The sequence below is a fragment of the Dryobates pubescens genome, chromosome 10, assembly GCF_014839835.1.
Source record: "Dryobates pubescens isolate bDryPub1 chromosome 10, bDryPub1.pri, whole genome shotgun sequence".
NCBI classification, from domain to species: Eukaryota; Metazoa; Chordata; class Aves; order Piciformes; family Picidae; genus Dryobates; species Dryobates pubescens.
This window is the reverse complement of record NC_071621.1, coordinates 25,427,831-25,447,045: the sequence shown is the minus strand read 5'-3', so window position 1 is coordinate 25,447,045 and position 19,215 is coordinate 25,427,831. Positions and strand designations below refer to the sequence as shown.

Genomic DNA, 19,215 nt, shown 5'->3' with positions numbered 1-19,215 from the left:
CATGCAGTAAGAGCAAACTCAAGTGGAAGGTGACAGATCAGATGAAAGATAGTTAAATTTTAACCTCGACCCCCAAGATTACATTTTGACATCTTGTTGTTTTAGTATCAATGAGGGCACCTGCACAAAGAATCTCGGTGTACACAGAGAAGGGAATAAATGTAAATATTTTCAAAGCCAAAAGCTCCAGGATATAAATACCTTCATTTAAAAAGCTGAAAAGGATACCATATATTTAAAGCCGAGAAACAAATGCACATCCGTAAGTAATATTTAAGTCTATAATTAATTATAACGTCATGGTCCTACAGATTCCATACTCTCTATACCACATTCTATTTTAGGCACACAACATAATGATGTCTGTATGTCACTAATGCTGAGAATGATGTTTGTGACATATTTAATGCCTCAGTTATTGATGTAGACTGCTTGGTGGATACATGATACATACAGTATTTCCATAACACAGAGAAATACAGAATTAAACAAGAGGTAGCTAAGGTTACCCTGGTTGGCTGCACAAGAGCAATAGTTTCAAAAAGACTGAAGTGTATTTAAGGAAAAGGAAAAAAAAAGACTAGAGTAGGCTGAGATGGCAATCTAATTCCAAAGAGCTCTCCTTATAGGGGAGATCTATATTTACTGATGTTTAAAAACTGCATTTTTAAAATGCAAACTATTTTGACAATATTTTTGGACTATTAACAGAAACTCATGAATTCCAGATTAATTAGGAGGCAAGGATGTTATCAAGGAATTTAAATGCACACAATCAAACTTCAAGTTTACTTCTAGATACATGATAAAGAAAACCCTTGGTAGTAATCTACTCGTACAATACACCATTTATGCATGAATTGTGTTAAATGCACTTGTATGTAGCCATACACAATCAATATCTCAGACATGTAATAAAGTGACTACCCATTTTCTGTTCAAAAATAGCAAGTGTTTACTGTGTTCACCTACAGAGTTGACTGCCTTGCCATGATAAGACAACATTTTTTGAACAGTAAAACACAAAGTTATTGGAGAGATGCTACCACACCAGCAAGAGCACTGCCTACAGTTCACTGCACATCAGTAATGAACCTCTCCAGGGCTGGGCTCTGCTGTAAAGAAACATTACAGGTTCAGAGCACCTTGAATTGAAATGGGCACTCCCCAAACACTGCTAGTTTTGCAGATTCTTCAGTGGGAAGATTGGAAGACACCATCATGCAGATGGTTCAATAACCCAACCGGAGATGCTGTAAGGAATCCTCTAACAGCTTTCTAACCATGATACAGCCAGAACATAAATCTAAAGTTGTGCAGGGGACCACTGCCTGGCTCCATGCACTGTGTCCCAGTCCAATATATACAGTGTGATACATTCTGTCACAGGGAGAACAACAGTCAGCTGCAAAAGAGGACACAAAAAATGGGAAGGTCTTCTCTTATTACTCAGCTTTTAAGTATTGACATGAGGCTTCTGTGAGGCCTGCAAGCTATCACAGAGTATGTTTGATGTGGGTTAAAACCACCTGCATTAAGGTTCAAAAGCCTGCTAAAGCACTATGCTGCACACTTTTATACATGGTTAATTTTACTTCATGAACATCCTAGTAATCTATTATATGTGCTGTTATATTTGCATTTGCAATTTCTAATAGCATAAGGACTCACAGGTATTCACTTTAAAATATTACTTGGGACACAAATTCTATCCAAGGACTTTTGATTCAACAAAAGCAGGCAATTTTTTTCTTTTTATGACAGAGCAAGCACAAGAATCTTCCTGTGTATTTCTCAGGCTAGACTACATGTATTCTTTCTGGTTTTATTTTAGAACCACATTCCTCCCTCCCAGCGATTCTATACATCACTGCAAATCCTTATGCAATTTTATACTGGGTTCTATATTTATCAAGGCACCTCATCTTAACAGCAATGTTCTTCTCTCAGTATGAACTAGGCTTTTAAAGAGATTGCAAAGAAACCCCCACAAAAATTCCCATTCTAAGAAGGTACACCCATGTCTCATAACTTATAGCACTTACATGTAACTTCCAGATTAAACAATGGTTCCTACAAAGAAATGCACTATTTCATTTTTCTATTTGGTGAGTGAATTGAAATGCCACACACACACATACTTTTTATCTACCGGGACCAAAAATCCTTCACATGCATTTATTATGCACAGTATACCTTCCCAAATCATCTATTACAACAAAGTATTCAGAAATACACTGAGTGAGAAAGCATAGGTTAAAGTAGTGTAAGCATAACTTAAGACAAAGCGGTCCTGGATACAAAGGATGTGTTAAAAAACATCAAAATCCTATAGCTACAAACTTTGTCCTTCCTCTGCTCTGAAGAGACTACTTCAAATTATTCTAATGATTTAAACAAAATGCTGCTTTTGATGTGCACACAACTGATTACTTTTTTTTGGAAGCATATGCAATTTGCACATTTACACCAGAAGTTATCAACCAAGTAAAATAAACAGGAAACATGCTTAGAGTAGACGTTATTTGTCAAATCATCTGTGTTAGAAATTTTACTTGAGTGAAAATCCTGCACAATGTATCAGAACTTGTCAAAGAAAACTGCATCTCTGCACTCATCTCTTTGGGGCACATCTCAAAATGTTACCAAGAAACACAGAAGAGACTTCAGAACTTTCTTAGCCATTTTTATCAAATTCCAAGTCTGGACTCCCAGTGACTTCTACTAAATGAGAGTTATATTTAATTTAAGCATTCTTCCTAAATAATCCTATGAACTGTGGCACTGAGTTCTCTGTAGCCCTAGGAGTTGTAAAGAGGTCCTCCAGTACACTATTTTGCATTTTCCATAATGACAAAACCTAGTGGGTCTTTCCTGAACAAATGGATGTTTGGGGAATCCTTTATAGCACTCTGGTTTCTTTAAACAGTGTAAGGTAGTAGTTCCAAATTAAACTTTCATGGTGGTTACACATGTAACTCTGGAAAGTTAATATAAGCTCTAGTTTAAATCATTAGAAGTATTTTACTCCTGGATGCTTGGAATAACAGTTTCTATATATCACTGTAACACACGAAGTCATCATTCCCATGTCTAGCTGTCTTTGCTTCTCTTAAGTACTGCTAACATTACAAAACATTCAATATAGTTTAAAGTGAAATAACAATTAAAAAAATACAGGCCAAAAGAGGACTGTTTCAATTAACACATTTTAATTTAAAAGAGAATTTCAGAAATATAAGACACTAGAAAGAATTTAAATGTCATAATTTGTTTGTTAATCATTGTTATAAGCATTACCTTCGAGTTTTCAGTACGATCAAATACAACATATTTGTTTTAAGGGCAAGAATTGAGACCTGGAAGAATCATTGTGCTGCTGCTGCAACCCAAGCAGCAGCAGAAAAGGTAAGACAAAGAGAACTCTACAATCATGTAACAGAAAGTATCAAGAACTGATGAAAAAATAAAACTGAACAATACTGTTTGTAAGCTGAGTCTTCCTCTTTCCCTCAGATAAGTGGTATCAAATACTCAAGTACCAACTGATGCTTCCCACAACCCTGGAAAAAGAATGCTGAAACAAAATAATGTTTATCAGCAAAATTACAACACTTTGCACACTTGTAACCGAATGTATGTGCTAGTAAGAATTCCAGCCAGTCTCATCTGGAAAACAGCGACTTACACGCAGCAGGGATAGCAGCTTTTCAAGGGTGAATCAAATGATATTCCTCTTTCTGAAGCTAGTGACTAAACAGGTCCATAAAAGACTTTGCAGGAGCAGAAGATGCTGCCTCAGGCAGCCTGCCGCTTCTCAGAGTTTTCCTATCATGTGCTGTGTGTGCATGTTCAAGATCAATGCTACAGTCATTTGGCAAGTTCCAAATTTAGTTGCAATGGGGAGGTAGGAGTCATTGCTGCTGAACACTACTGCTGCCCAGCCTGTGCCAATCCAAATTCACTTGCATGGTCTTTGCAAACCAACTTGATTCTTGACCCTGATAAAGGTAGCCTAACTGACCACAAAGCCGACTCGTGATAAACAACACACTTTAACCAAAGAATTCCAGCAGCTTTAGGCCATATAATGGCACATTAGTATTGCAAGCAGCAAGCTCCGAGATAATAAAGATACAATAGATAATACTGCAAGTCTGATTAATGTAAGGAATCATTACAAAAGCTCTTACAACCTGCCTTTCCCTCCAACCCCCACTCTTCCCCTTTATGCAAGCCGAATAGCTCATTTCATTTGAAAACAATCTATTTTCTCCCAACACAGGTTATATCTGGTCTAGGATACTGTCAATGCAGCTTCACATGTAAATGATAAGTCAGATAAAATCAAAACCCAGTATCTAAAAATAAATGAGAAATAGATTATGTTAATTTTGCTATTAAAATTTTGTACAGTAAGAGATTTATAATCAGCAGTAAGGAAAAGACCTATTCCAATATATATTGTTCATTTCTAAATGGCAGGTCAGCAACTGAAGATAGAGAAGGAAAATACCTTCAAAAATCACTTACTGAAGATCTAAAGAGAGTTACAATGGAAGTTTACATCTAAGGTAACCTTAAATATAGGAAGTTTTAGTATTAAAATGCTGCCCATTTGTTAGCTGACAGAACCGGTAAGCAGCATTGAAAATGCCGACAAAAGCCAGATCAAAAAACACGGTTTAAAAAACCCCTAAACCTGAAAATGTATTACCAGAATAAACAATAATTACATTAGAACACAGTAACCAAACATAAGCCACTACAAAATAAAACAGACACTATCCATACAACTCACCAAATGAAAACAGATTAACTGACCCTGCAGGACCTTTGATTCTGCGAAGACCTGTAGACAGGCTTGATTTCATTCATTCTGAGCAGAAGTCAGAAGTGCCAACAATCAATACCAACAGGATTAAACCCTCAGCAGCATGTGAGGACTCAATTTAAAAAAAAGATTTAAGAAACTAGAGGCCAAAAGTATCAGTCTTTAATTTCAGAATAATCAAGAAAAGTTTTAGAAGAAAAAAAGTTTAAAAGTTAATTTCAGCTTCCACGTGTTGACAGCTTCGACAGTAAACTTCCTCTTTGAAATTACATAGAACAAGATGTACCTGAAATTTTTATGGCTAGTTTGATAGAAACTAGTATTATTGAGACTAAATCAAAAGAGAGTTATCACCTTCAACTACCTAAACTTAACAAACAGCAAGCATTTACAATGAAGACTTTGATTCTGCAACAAAGCTGTTAGTGGTAGTTGCATCCTGATTAGGGCAAGAATGAGAATTTACTCAGTGGCTCTAACTATTCTTACAGCAGAGTAGGAAGTCTTAAACTTAATGCAACGCTACTGCAAAAATGCCACACAACTAAGTACATAATCTGTTGGTGCTTTACAGCATGGAAACACATTGTTGACTTGTCAGCTTCACTTTGTGAAGTATTTAAAATAATTAGAATAGAATAGACCAGACCAGGTTGGAAGAGACCTTCAAGATCATGATGTCCAACCCATCAACCAATCCAACCCACCTAAACAACTAAACCATGGCACCAAGCACCCCGTCAAGTCTCCTCCTGAATACCTCCCATGATGGTGACTCCTTTAGCACTCATTTTGCATCAATTCACTCTTGTGAATCAACAGCAAAGATTTTATTACCAAGCAAAAGTGGAAAGCACTGTAGGATAATATTGCTGCTCCCTTAAGCACAACTGCTAGGCCTAGTTGATGAGACAGAAGTATAAACATTTCCACTACCTATTCCTTTATCAAAAGAAAATGATGCTGTCTACTCACAAATACTTTCCTTATTTCACATACCTGTGTTATAAACATTTCCACTATTTAACATTCTGCAACATGAACAAACAGTTTGGAATTGTTTGCTAGCACTATCTCAAGCAAGATCGGTTATAATGAAAAGGAGTAACAATAGAACATCAAGTTATCCACTTTTAGAATGAAAAGCATCTCCATTTAACGGGACTGCTCAAACTCTGAACTGAAGAAAGATTGCTTTGAAACAAAATAAAGGTTTTTTCAACACTACATTTTGCTTTTGATTATTTCCCATTGTTGCCACTAAGAAGCCACAAGTAACATTTAATCTGCTTAAAAGACTCACAGCATACTACTTTGGCTCTGCCACACTGTTCCTTATTGCTTTTACAACCCAGTTCCACTTTCAGTTTATTGCCCTTAGTGTTATGTTCTGCACGGCCAGTTCTTAGGTAGTTTTAAAACATTAATTGCAGGAACGTGGAATACAAGGCACATGGAGAGCTTTTGCCTTCAACTATGACAGAACCTACAACAGTCATTGTACTGGAAAACTGAAAAGCTTAAACTGAATAAACTGCTTAACATTTGGGGAGTCTAGCAATTTATTGTCTCCAAAAATAAATCAATTAAACAAGCTGGAGACTTTCAGAGCTCTCCCCCAAGAACTGAAATGTGCACCTGTAGAACTGTCCATGCATTACACAGAAGCTAATCCACGAATCCAGCAGCAGGAGAACTAGACCGCTTCACTCAACACCCTTGAAACGTGATTACATCCTGCATTCAACACCTTTTATATATATCTACATACATGTCTACTTACATAAGAGCTCAATGCATATATATGAAGTTAGTCTCAACAACAGGACTTAGCAAACATGATGTAACGCTGCTGAAAGCTGTCACATAACAAACATAAAATCCTATTTTGTTGGCTCTTTTCAACAAAGAAATATCTTTCCAGTAGGATTTCTAGTGGAATAAGAAATACCTTCCTCATTAGGAGATGTATACTGAAAACCTAAGTTTTAACATGCTGTCCAAGGAATCACAACTCATATCTGATCTATTCAGAAATATACTTATTAAAAAAATAATCGAGTTTCCTAAGAATGTGCAACTTAGACATGCTCCATATTTAAAACTGCAATATGTATTTAAAAAATATTAAGCAATCATTCTTTGGTTTTGACTCAAGAATAAAGGTTTATCTGCCTGCGGTTTAGCCTGTTCAGTATCTGTTAAAAGACAAAGCACGGAAGCATGAAACGGTTGAATAGTTCAAAAAATTTTTAGATACAAGCAGATCAGTGATACTGCAAGCCTACACTGACCTCTTCACTCCCCTTCCACATAAATTCTCTAGCTTAAAGAACATTGAGATCTTCTAGTCTCGAAATACCTAACCAATTCTAATTGACAGTAACTTCTTAGCCAAAGAAGAATGGGAAAAAGTTCACTACCTCCGTGAAAAGAATACAGTTGGAAAGTATAACTGTATTTCGGAAGTTGTGATGATTATTTTGTAAATAATGACTGTCTGCCCCTGAACATAACCTTCTGAGTAAGCAGTGATGCTTCAAGGTGAACACACCAAGAGGAAATCATCCTGTTATGGGTGCTGCATTTCAGACGAAGTATGCGATATAAAAGCACTATTTTCCTAGAATACTCTAGACCGGGCATTAATGGAAGGCATCTGAAAGTTACCAGGAAGAGAAGGAGCTCAGTACAGGCTGTGTACTCATGCATGCCACACAAGTTCAGTTGCACGACCAGGGCTGTCAATTAAAGGTGGGAAACACTAGGTGCTAAGGCGAACTCTGCCCTCTTCCACTGAAGAGCGCGGCAGAGTTCCCGTCAACGAGATGAGGCAGGAGTAGTTTAAGGAACACACTGCTGACCCCGGCTGCTGACAAGGGGGCCTGGGTCGCACATTACCTGATGGACGACCTGAGCGATGCGGGCTCCCGCAGCTGGGTTCCACCTCACGGCGTTGAGGCAGACGAGGTCTGAGCAGCACCAATCCCGGCTCGCCCGCAGGCCTCCTCCGCGCCCGCCGATGACCGCCCTCGGGCTCCACAACCTCACGCCCGCCCCCGGCGCCAGGCCCCGGCTGCCCGCCGCGGCCCGCCCGGCCCTGCCCGCTGGCGGGAGGCGAGGCTACAAGAGTGGGGATGCTGCTGCCGCCTTACCTGTGCCAGGACCGTCGGGAACACGCCCGGCCGCCCGCTGTAGCACGCCGCCAGGGAGCCTCCCCCGACGAGGGCGGCGGCGACGACCTTCCAGCTAGGTGGGCGCCGTTGGCTCCGAGGGGGCCGCAGACCGGCGAATCGTCCCCTTAGCGGAACGCGGGCGGCCGCCACCAGCGCCGCTCTCCAGGCCGCCATCTTCCCGGAAGCCGCTGCGGCGCCGCCGACATCGAACCGGCACCACCGCTGCCGGCCGCGGGGCGCATGCGCAGCGCTGGGCTCAGGGGCGCGGGGCAATCGCTCCTGGCTCGGGGGTGGGAGCGGCTCCGTTCCGTCGGGATCGTGCGAGAGCGCGGCGCGCTGGCCCACTCCGTTAGCGGGAGGGAAGCTATCCACAAAATCGGAGGAAACGAAGCTGGCAGAGAGGTAACGCAGGCAGAGTTGTGCAGGGTCTCACAGCAGTGACCGGCGCCGCTGGGCCACCTTCTCATCTTGTAAACGCGCCCTGTTCCCGGCCCCTTCGCTCCGCGCCAGCTAGTCCCCTCAGGGATGAGGGAGGCCGCAGGGTCCGCACTTGGAGCGTTTCGCTCAAAACAGCTTAAGTCGACGGGCAGAGGCCCTGCGCGACTGTTCCGTGCCCCTGGTGGCTGTTAGCTGCCACCGACCCTGCCCCAGGACGGAGAGAGGGCCTGGCCGGGGCTAGGCTTGCCCGTCTGATTCCTAATCGAGAGGGAAGGCGGTGACAGGGGTCAGGCATTTTGTTTGTGTCAGAGAAGAGAGCACAGAAGGCCTTGCCTGTGTGGTAGGGAGTGAAAAGTGGCAGCACATGTAACGATCCTTCGCACCGAGGGTGCCCCATGCCACCTCCGTGTGTGTCTCACAGAGCTCAGCTTTACGTTGTTCCCGGATGTGACTCTTCTTCCAGCGCTTAAAGCTACTGATGAGGACATGAAACCCATCAGCTGGGTTTGAAACTCTGCCCAGTGTACAGGGCAAGGCAGGTTTGGTGTGAGCTTGCACTAGCAGGGCTGACCTGGCAATGTGTGCTGTGCAGTTTGGGTTTCCTAAGTGTTGGGAGATGCCATGCGTGGATTCATTGCTCTGCATATGTTCCAAGTGAGAAAAAACAAAAGCAAGAATAAGTTCTTTTGAAGAACAGGTTAGAGTTTCTTATTAAATACAAATGACAGAAGATATTGTTTATAGAAACTGTCATTGCAGAGGTGATAACTGAAAAGCAATATAGATTGAGACTTGACCAGCAGTAATGATTTGTGTCAAAGACAACTGTTCACAGTGAATGCTTCAAAAGTGTGTGGGGTTTTTTTTGTTCACTACCATAGTTTTAGCAAAGTTCTCTAGGCCTTGATTAGAATGAGTTTGTTGATCATATTCAAACTCTGGGCTATCTGTGAATTAATGGCATGGTCGACATGAAGTGAAGCAGAGAAGCAGCTAAATGGCATTTGTAGGTTGGTAGTACCCATGTTTTCAAAGTAGTTCACCTAGTGGTTCCATGTGAATATGGGAAAAGACTGGGGAGAGAACTGCTGCATGCAGTTTCCTATTACTTCAATCTTTGGTTAAAGGCTTCCAAGAAAGTACTCAGTCCATTTTAGAAAACTGTGTCTTTCACTGCTTTCTAATACCACAGCCAGTTTTATAGAAAGTAATTTTAGCCTTCTAACTAATGGCATCTCAGAATTTATCCAGTCTTCCATTAGCATGTGTTGCTCACTGAATGTCATTCTGTGAAGTGTTTGGGACATCTTCAGGAATGTGCCACCTGAGTTCAGTTCTTAGCAAGATAAAAACACCTTCTCTCAGGAACAGAAATGACTGCTCGCTGCAAAATTGCCCAAGAGTGCAATATGCAGGGGGAGTGGTTTCCATCTCTACAGACTAAAGTACATTGCAAAATCTTTTTCGTATCCCCAGAGACCTACAAAGTAACTCATATGGGAAAATCCCTACTAATCCACAGATACTGTAAACCATAGCAGCAAAATCCCTCTATCTATATACAAAACACACACCGTAAAATCCTGCTTCTGCTATAGAGAAGTAAAACCTGCAGCAAATTCCTGTCCTCTGTTTCTACTTCTGTCTAGACAGACTAAGTATTTTCCATCCCAGTCCTATAGTTTCACACAGAATATTTGCACACACACATTATGAGTACTTCCTTTTCTGTGTCAGCCAATAATAAGCACTTCATGAATGCTGGCAACATCCCACAAACATTGCAAAGGATGACTAATAGATTTGAATTCTGAATACCAGATCCCTCGGTGTTGACCACATGACTACAACACAGGTAAGCAGGTTTAGTTCAGCACCCTGCAAAGCATTTTCAGTTTTTCTTTGGGTAAGAACAAATAAGTAGGTCATTTGTCTTTCCTCAGATGACATTTCTGACTGGAACAGATACAACTGCAATGTGAATGGAGGACTATTCTCATATGACTGCAAGCACGCAATGCTGATGGGGAAGTTAAGTGTCCTTAGCTACCCCTTCTCTCCCTGCGGTAAATTTATCCTATGTGCAGTGTCTATGAGTGCCAAGCTACCACCATGCTTATGTGATTCACACCTCTGCTACTGTAACCAGGCTGGTGTATTTGTGGGAGCTAGGAGGTATGCCTAACTAACTAGAAAACCCTTGACTATTTCACCTCATGCAGTATCACTGCAGGGTAGTTTATGACAGAAAGCATCACTGTAATGTATAGAAATTACACTGACACTGGTAAATATAACAGGAGTTTCATCAGAAAAGTTGAGCTGCATGGTGACAAATGTCATCAACTACTATGCCCTGTGGAACAAAAATGTTAGTTCAGAGGCTCCCTTTCCCACTCAGTGTGCTTGTCTTTGGCTCTTGTATGCAGAAATTACATATAGCAAGCTAGTATACCTGCTTTTTAAACAAATGCTTTCTTCATGTTAACTTTAGACATTGTACTGCAGATGCTTTCATTGCTGAAAATACACAAAAGCAGATGAAAAGTCTAATAAAATATTTTCCTGGAGGCTTAAGAGTGTAATTTCCCTGAAAGATTCAATGTTTCACTGAGTTATTATATAACAATAGGTAAATGCAGTCATTTCTTGTTAGGCATAGTTAACATAATGTGAAGTCACATCAAAAGATGAAAGCACACTACCATCAAATAAAACTCTTGTGACTCCTGTGATTCTTAGGAAATCATCTTTGGCAGAACTTAATTTCTTCCAAGTTTTGTTAAAAAGTCAAAGTGAAAAAAATACCTACAGCTCCACATGCCTGAAGGTCCACTTCCATGTCTCAGCGTTAGGCCAAGTTCCAACTGGGATTCACTCTGCTAGAACTCAAATCCCCTCAAGAGCATTAGGCTTAGTGCCAGCATTCATTTACTCTTGTAACAGCTTAAATTAACTCCTGTTACATTTAATCTAAACCCTTTCTTACTATTTTAGAAAGAGTAAGAGTTGAGAGATGGATTCAGTCATCCAGTCTGAAGGCCACCCATCATGCTCATCTGTTTTTTGGGACTTCAAATGCTATGTAAACTGGATTGGGAAAGGAGACAACCAGACATTCTTGAGTTGAGGGAGGAACTGGCAAGCCACCTTTGCACATACACGATGTCATTTCACAAGAAATAGCATGAAGGTGGTCTGACTTACTTGCTGTATGTACATTTGATGATAAGCTCCAACCAAAAGTAAGATTTTAGTAGGCTAGGCACCATGCTAACAAAAGTTTAGAATACTTTCCTGGAGGAGCTCAACAAGCTGATCAAAAGACAGGAAATATCACTGCTTCAGTTTTGTATGTGAAGAACTGGGCCATAGACTAAATTCTGCCCAAAGTCAGTCAGAAGACTGAAACAGGAGGTCTCACAAAGACAGGCATTCTTTAGCCCATTCAAAATTACACCGGTCATCTTAAGACTATCACTTGTATTTTACTTTAACAGACATGAGAGCAATCTATCTACAAGGAAAACACTCTGAAGCAGATAAGGATGTGAGCACAAGGAAGACAAGTTTTGTTCAAAGTGATAAAATTAAATAATCCCAGTGCCCTTTGAAAACTACAGGGTGATTGGATGGAACTGGACAGTTGTTAAAGTTGGTGAGCTGATACCTTGATCTCTATCCAGAACCTCAAAGGTTCTGTACTGAGGTTGTTTATGGTGAAGGTTGGTAGTTGATTTCAGGGATTGTTAAAGCTGCTTTGTATGCTAGAGAGACTGTTATTCATAGAATCCTAGAATTATACAATAGTTTGGTTTGGAAGGGACCTTTAAAGGTCATCTAGTCCTACCCTCCTGCAGTGACCTAGGACATCTTCCATTAGATCATGATGCTCAGAGCCCTGTCCAACCTGACCTTGAATGTGTCCATAAGTTTCATCATTCATCCTCCACAAGAAAACAAAAAAACCCAACAAACACATGAGAGATCAGTTTCAAAGAATTTGAAGTACCTTCTGCTGGTGAAGGAAGTCTTAACATGACAATATGCTGTTAGTTAATAGAAAGTCCGACTATTTTACAGGTTTTGGAGATGGTGGAAATGGAACTAATTAGCAAATAGTCAGCATTCATCCACTAGTAAGACTGAAAATAAATGTGAACATTTTGTGGCTGCATAACATCATTCAGCTCATAAATAAAGGTTCACAGCAATCTTTGCATTTGGGACCTAGGCCATAAATATAACTTATCGTCAGGTATTTTCAACTCACTAAAGTTACTTGAAAGCTTATCACTATAGAGTCCATTTAGAAGCAAAAAAAAATCACATTTGTCTCAAATAGTTGTCCCAGAATACCTCTCAGCATTAATTGGCCTTCCTAATACACTGTCTTCCCACAGTTTTCCTATATAGCTAGCTGAGAAACACCTTGCTGGAATATGTAACAAGTTTCCTCCAACTTCAAAAGAGCACTTCTAAAGTCAAGTTGAAGAATCAGAGAAAAAAACTTGAATGCAGAACTCTTATTTTTACAAAAACTCATTAGGAAATTGAAGATACTAATAATAGAATGATTTTAAAATGCAATTTCTAAGTTGGCAGTGACCCTTTTGTGATAAGTAATGGTACAAAGACCATTGAAATACTGCTTTTATGTGAGTAAAACAATGAAGATCAAAACTGATACTCTCTTGAGAAGGAAGACTTTTTAAAATTTGAACAGTATATTCATTAGTACTCTCCAAGTTAGGCTGTAGTTCAAATATTCTGTGATGAGTTACACAGGCTTAATTTTAAGCATTTTGAAAAGTTCTGTGGTCTAAAGTAAGACTGCTACTGCAGAAATTTATCTGTATACATGACTCGTTGACAGTTGGGGACTTTCTTGCTATTAGATGAGAACTGTGGTTCAACTGCTGCTTTATCTTTTGATGATACGATCCCATGGCACTTCTGCAACAATAGCAGAGGTCCCCTGAAGACATTTTAAGTAATGGAATTACATTGTGTGCTTTAGTGGTTAATATGTTCCTCATGGTTCCAACTGACTAAGTTATATTTCATTTTAATTCCAAACATTCTGCTGTAGTGGTGCTAGCACTTGTTAAAAAGATAGACCCACATCTAAGTGAAAACCTGTCATTTTGGATTTTTAGCTGTATCTTTGTATAAATACATACATATATACATATACATATACATGTATATATACATATATATGTGTGTGTATATATATACATATACATATATATACATATACATACATATACATATATATGTATATATACATATATATATGTGTATATACATTCATATATATTTTGCCTGTAAGATATTAATTGTAGGATTGGATCAGTGCTGGGCCCTGTGCTCTTTAACATCTTTATTGATGATCTGGATGAGGACACTGAGTCCATCATCAGTAAATTTGTGGATGACACCAAGCTGGGGGCAGGAGTTGATCTGCTGGAGGGTAGAGAGGCTTTGCAGAGGGACCTTGACAGGCTGGACACATGGGCAGAGTCCAACAGCATGAGATTTAACACATCCAAGTGCCAGGTTCTGCACATTGGCCACAACAACCCCATGCAGAGTTACAGGCTGGGGTCAGAGTGGCTGGAGAGCTCCCAAACAGAGAGGGACCTGGGGGTACTGGTCGATGGTAGGCTGAACATGAGCCTGCAGTGTGCCCAGGCAGCCAAGAGGGCCAATGGCATCCTGGCCTGCATCAGGAACAGTGTGGCCAGCAGGAGCCAGGGAGGTCATTCTGCCCCTGTACACTGCACTGGTTAGGCCGCACCTCGAGTACTGTGTCCAGTTCCGGGCTCCTCAGTTTAGGAAGGATGTTGACTTGCTGGAGCATGTCCAGAGAAGGGCAACAAAGTTGGTGAGGGGTTTGGAACACAAGCCCTATGAGGAGAGGCTGAGGGAGCTGGGGTTGCTTAGCCTGGAGAGGAGGAGACGCAGGGGTGACCTTATTGCTGTCTACAACTACCTTAAGGGAGGTTGTAGACAGAGGGATGTTGGTCTCTTCTCCCAGGCAGCCAGCACCAGAACAAGAGGACACAGTCTCAAGCTGCTCCCGGGGAGGTTTAGGCTGGGTGTTAGGAAGAAGTTCTATACAGAGAGAGTGATTGCCCATTGGAATGGGCTGCCTGGGGAGGTGGTGGAATCACCATCATTGGAGGTGTTCAGGAGGAGACTTGATGGGGTGCTTGGTGCCATGGGTTAGTGGTTTAGGTGGGTTGGATTGGTTGATGGGTTGGACACGATGATCTTGAAGGTCTCTTCCAACCTGGTCTATTCCTATTCTATTCTATTCTATTCTATTCTATTCTATTCTATTCTATTCTATTCTATTCTATTCTATTCTATTCTATTCTATTCTATTCTATCCTACCCTATCCTATCCTATCCTATCCTATCCTATTCTAATTATTTCTTCCCATGTAAATATGGAATTTTATTGTGGGGACCTTACTGTGCACCAGAGAGCGTTTCTTTTTTCTTTCATTCTCTGAAATCAGTGTGAGCAGTGCCATCAATTTTAATGATTTTAATGATATTTCATCCTAAGTTTTATAGCAAGAGTTGGCAGTAATAACTATAGTTAAGGTTGCCTAACACTTTCCACTGTATGGATTTTGTACTTTAAAGAGAGAAGCAATAGAAATTGTATACAAGGGTACAATAAAACAAGTCGAGATTAGCAAAGTTAATTTTATCTGTGTTACTTGAAAAACCAGAAGGATTTATTAGGTACTGGGACTCTGTCTTTTGAAATGCAACGTGACTGATATAATTTTAAATAATTATTGTTATGCAGTTCAAAAAATACAATAAAGATGGCAAAGACATTACTTCACAGTATTACTAAAGAAACAATTATAGAATTATCAGTATTTTAACTTGTAAAATATTTTTAAAATATATGGTTTCTGGAAATGTTGAAGGAGAAGAAGCTTCTCTCTTGTATCTTTTCCCAGGCCACTGTCTAAAGCTACTATTAATAACACTTTGTTGTACCACTGTGATTTATTAATTAAAATTGCCTTAAATTATAACATCTTTAATACTGCTGAAGATGGTAAAGTGTATATAATTATTTCTTTGAAAAGGAAAGGAATTATAAAACTCTAAATTACTGTTTTCTGTAATGTATTCCATGATTTTAAGTAGTGCTTACCTCTTTTGTTCAGAATACTGTTTAAGATTTTTGATTGCACCTATTTTTTGTGTAAGCAGGGGAAGGAATGATCATTTTCCAGATATGTGTGTTTAGTAACTAAAATTATTACAGGGTCTGGTCTAAGCTAGTAGCACAAGTGTGTGGTAGCCACATACCTTCTCTGTACAAACTTCTGCGATCCTTTCAGAATAGAAACGTTGAAAGTCCTAATACAAAGTTCATTGTGGTCAGCAGGGTTTGTTGCCATTGATGTCTGCATTTGGTGCTTAAAGAGTTGGAAAATAGCTGGAATAGTTGTGTAAATATTGTGGACAGCCTTGGTGTATTTGCTAGCAAGGTGTTCCTTTGTAACTATATCAAAAGGGTCTGTGCTCACAAAGGCATGTAACAATGGCACTAATAAAAATCCCTGAAGAAACTGTGGAAAAAGCGTCTCTTTGGGGAATGGTTCCCAGCTGGCACCATAGGAGCAGGAGCTGTTGGTTGAGTACACCCAGAGAGGATTTTCAGTCTATTACAGGACCCTCTTCTAGAAAAGGGAAGGGATCTTGAAACCTGAGGGAGTTGGTACTCTGCAGTATCTGAATTTGCAGAATCATAGAATGATTTGGGTTGGAAGGGACCTAGTTCCAACCCTGCTGCCATGGGCAGGGACACACCCTATTAGACCAGGTTGTTCAAGACCCTATCCAGCTTGGCTTTGAACACTTCCAGGGCTGGGGCCTCCACAACATCTCTGTGCAGCCTGTTCCAGTGCCTCACCACCCTCATGGTGAAGAACTTCCTCTCAATGTCTATATCAAGCTTCTTCCATTTTGAAGCCATTACCCTTCATCCTGTAATTACATGCCTTTGTAAAAAGTCCTTCCTCAGATGGCCAGTAGGCTTCCTTCAAATACAGAAGGCTGTAATAAGGTCTTCCCAGAGACTTCTCTAGGCTGAACAACCCCAAATCTCTCAGCCTGTCTTCATAAGAGAGGTGTTCCAGCCCTCTTATCATCTATGTGGCCCTCTTCTGGACCCTCTCTAACAGTTCCATGTCCTTCTTGTGTTGGGGGCTCCAGAACTGGATGCAGTATTCCAGGTGGGGTCTCCCTGGAGTAGAGTAAAGGGGAAGAATCTCCTCCCTTGGCCTGGTGGCCACGCTTCATTTGATGCAGCCCAGGGTATGCTTGGTTCTCTGGGCTGCAAGCACACATTGCTGGCTCATGCTGAACTTCTCATCAACCAGCATTTCCAAGTTCTTCTCCTTAGGACTGCTCTCTATCTATTCACTGCACAGCCTGTACTTGTGCTTGGGATTGCCCTGACCTGGGTGTATGACCTCGCACTTGGCCTTGTTATATTTTCTGAGGTTTGTACGGGCCCACCTCAAGGCTGGATGGCATTCCTTCCCTCCAGCATGTTGAGTGCATGCTGACTTCATCCCACTGTTTGTCTTGCCAACAAAGATGTTAAGACAGCACTAGTCCCAGTACTGACTCCTGAGGAGTGCCACTTGTCACTAGTCTCCATTACTGCATGCATCTAAGGAGACATAAGCTGTACCAAGAACAATGAGATACTGACTCATGTTCACAAAGCACAGGGAGTTACCTGTTCACATGGCCTCCACAGTGTTTATGGGTCTCATGTGCCTGCAGCTTATGTACAGCCTCTCTGTATCTGGTCTGTGGTGGGATGATTTAGTTGGAGCTGCACAGATCATAGTCAGGATGCCTGTGTGGTGTTGGTTCTGGTCCTTGAGCTCTTTCTCTTTTATGTAACACAAAAGATGTATCTGTACAGTATTAGTCAGGATCCAGCAAATCAGCTGTGACTGTTTTTGCGAGGACAGGGATCCTAATGAGAATCAGCCATGTGTAACAGAGGTTTGTGCAGAATGGCAGGGGTACCTAACACAGCTAAGATTCATCCAACTGAAAATAAGTGTCTACATATAGGTTTCTGCACTTTAATTAATTGCCTTGCACTCCTGTTACAGTCAGTGGGGAGCAATATGCCACCATGTGTCATGATTTGTCTCATCATAAGACGTATGTTTAAAGTGGCTCAGATGAATCTTAACCAAAGAATTACCCAGTTCAGTCTTTTAGGCTGTCAGGGGAACTGAGATGATTTTAGGTCAGCTGTAAATATCTACACTGCTTATTTACTGCTTATGATTGCTGTAGAGACTTGAGAAGGAGCTGTTGCAGATCTGTGTATCCAACTTCCTGGGCACATATGCTGTCAGAGTTAGCAACAAAGGAGATAGTCAGACAGTTTGTAGGGTGCCACCCTGATGACAGGTGGAAGCACAGATGTGTTACTTCAAGGTGCAGCTGAGGAACAAGTGTCTTATTGCTGTGCATGGAAGAAGTTGGGACACCCTCCTTACCTAACTACAGCTTGTTACTAGGCTTATAAACATCTGTATTTGGGAGCACTGGAATTTGTATCTCTTTTGTATCTTTGCTTGTGTGGAAAACACCTATATCCACTGTTGGTTCAGACATCACTCCAAACATCTGCTGCAGAGAGAGTTTGGAGAGAGCCTGTAAAAGTAGACAGTCTGTTGCTTCAGAAGCTAATTGCCTACTTGCCTGTGGTAGTTGAAGGCACTTAGGAATGCTAATTTTACCAGCAGGGAGAGCGACTGATGAAAGCAAGCTATTTATTTTTCTCCACAGCAGCAAGAGAGACTGGCATTTTGACCCAGAGGACTTCAGGTCACTCTGGAGCCTCCCACTCCATAAGTCCTGAGAACCTCCAGGAAGATGTGGCAACAGTGATGGACTGAAGACCAGGAAAGCCTGTAGGTAATCTGCTGGAAAAGAGGGGCCCTCTTTCATGCTGCGATCTTACCCCAAATCTACCCATGACACCCATCTATTACACTTGATGACATCCCAGCACCCAAAAGAGTTGTTGTAACATACATTCTAAAGAGACAGGATAGACTATGGTCCAACAAAAGCAAGTAGCAAGAAAATGTAAGAAAGCAATGGCTAAAGCATGGCCAGAACCACTACAATTAACTTTATGCCTTATTTAGTGCACCTTATCCTAGTTGGTTTGTATCTAAGTAACATAAGTTGAAAGTCCTATAAATTCCCTCAGACTCTGAGACGGACTCAAAGATTTTAATCTGCTTGAAGTCACTGGCAAAACTATTCTGGACTTTAGTCCAAGACCTAACTTTTAGTTTTTCTATATACACTTAATAGCCTAAAACTTAACCTGCCTTATTGTCTGGGCTCTGCGCAATCTGATCTAGTTAACAATGCCTCTGCTTACTACAGAGGGGGTTGGACTAGATGACCTTTGGAGGCCCCTTCCAACCCAGACCATTCTCTGATTCTTCCCTGTCCTTAGATACAGCTTAGCAAGAATAAGGAGCCAATGTCCTGCAGAAGTGGGTTTAGATTCCATAAAGCTGCTCTCACCTTTCTGCAAAAACTGTGCCATCCTTAAACATGATCTGAGTCATGTTTCGACCCTAAACTAGCAAAGGCCCAGATCACAGAATCACAGAATCACCAAGGTTGGAAGAGACCTCAAAGATCATCAAGTCCAACCCATCACCACAGACC

At 41.0% G+C, this 19,215-nt stretch overlaps 1 protein-coding gene and 1 long non-coding RNA gene across 2 annotated transcripts in view; one reads left to right on the top strand and one right to left on the bottom strand.

The window, feature by feature from the left end:
- MICU2 (mitochondrial calcium uptake 2) overlaps nucleotides 1–8,234 on the bottom strand; it is a 136,257-nt gene extending 128,023 nt beyond the window's left edge. Inside the window, exon 1 of the mRNA XM_054164608.1 lies at nucleotides 7,990–8,234. Within this exon, the coding sequence (XP_054020583.1) occupies nucleotides 7,990–8,184 (195 nt within the window). The 5' untranslated portion in view covers nucleotides 8,185–8,234. The remainder of the gene's footprint in view (nucleotides 1–7,989) is intronic.
- A 72-nt stretch (nucleotides 8,235–8,306) lies between these two features.
- Nucleotides 8,307–18,459, top strand: LOC128897460 (uncharacterized). The gene is made up of 3 exons (XR_008462397.1): nucleotides 8,307–8,412; nucleotides 10,186–10,303; nucleotides 18,313–18,459. It is a non-coding gene; the product is annotated as an uncharacterized LOC128897460 (long non-coding RNA).
- The last annotated feature ends 756 nt before the right edge of the window (nucleotides 18,460–19,215 follow it).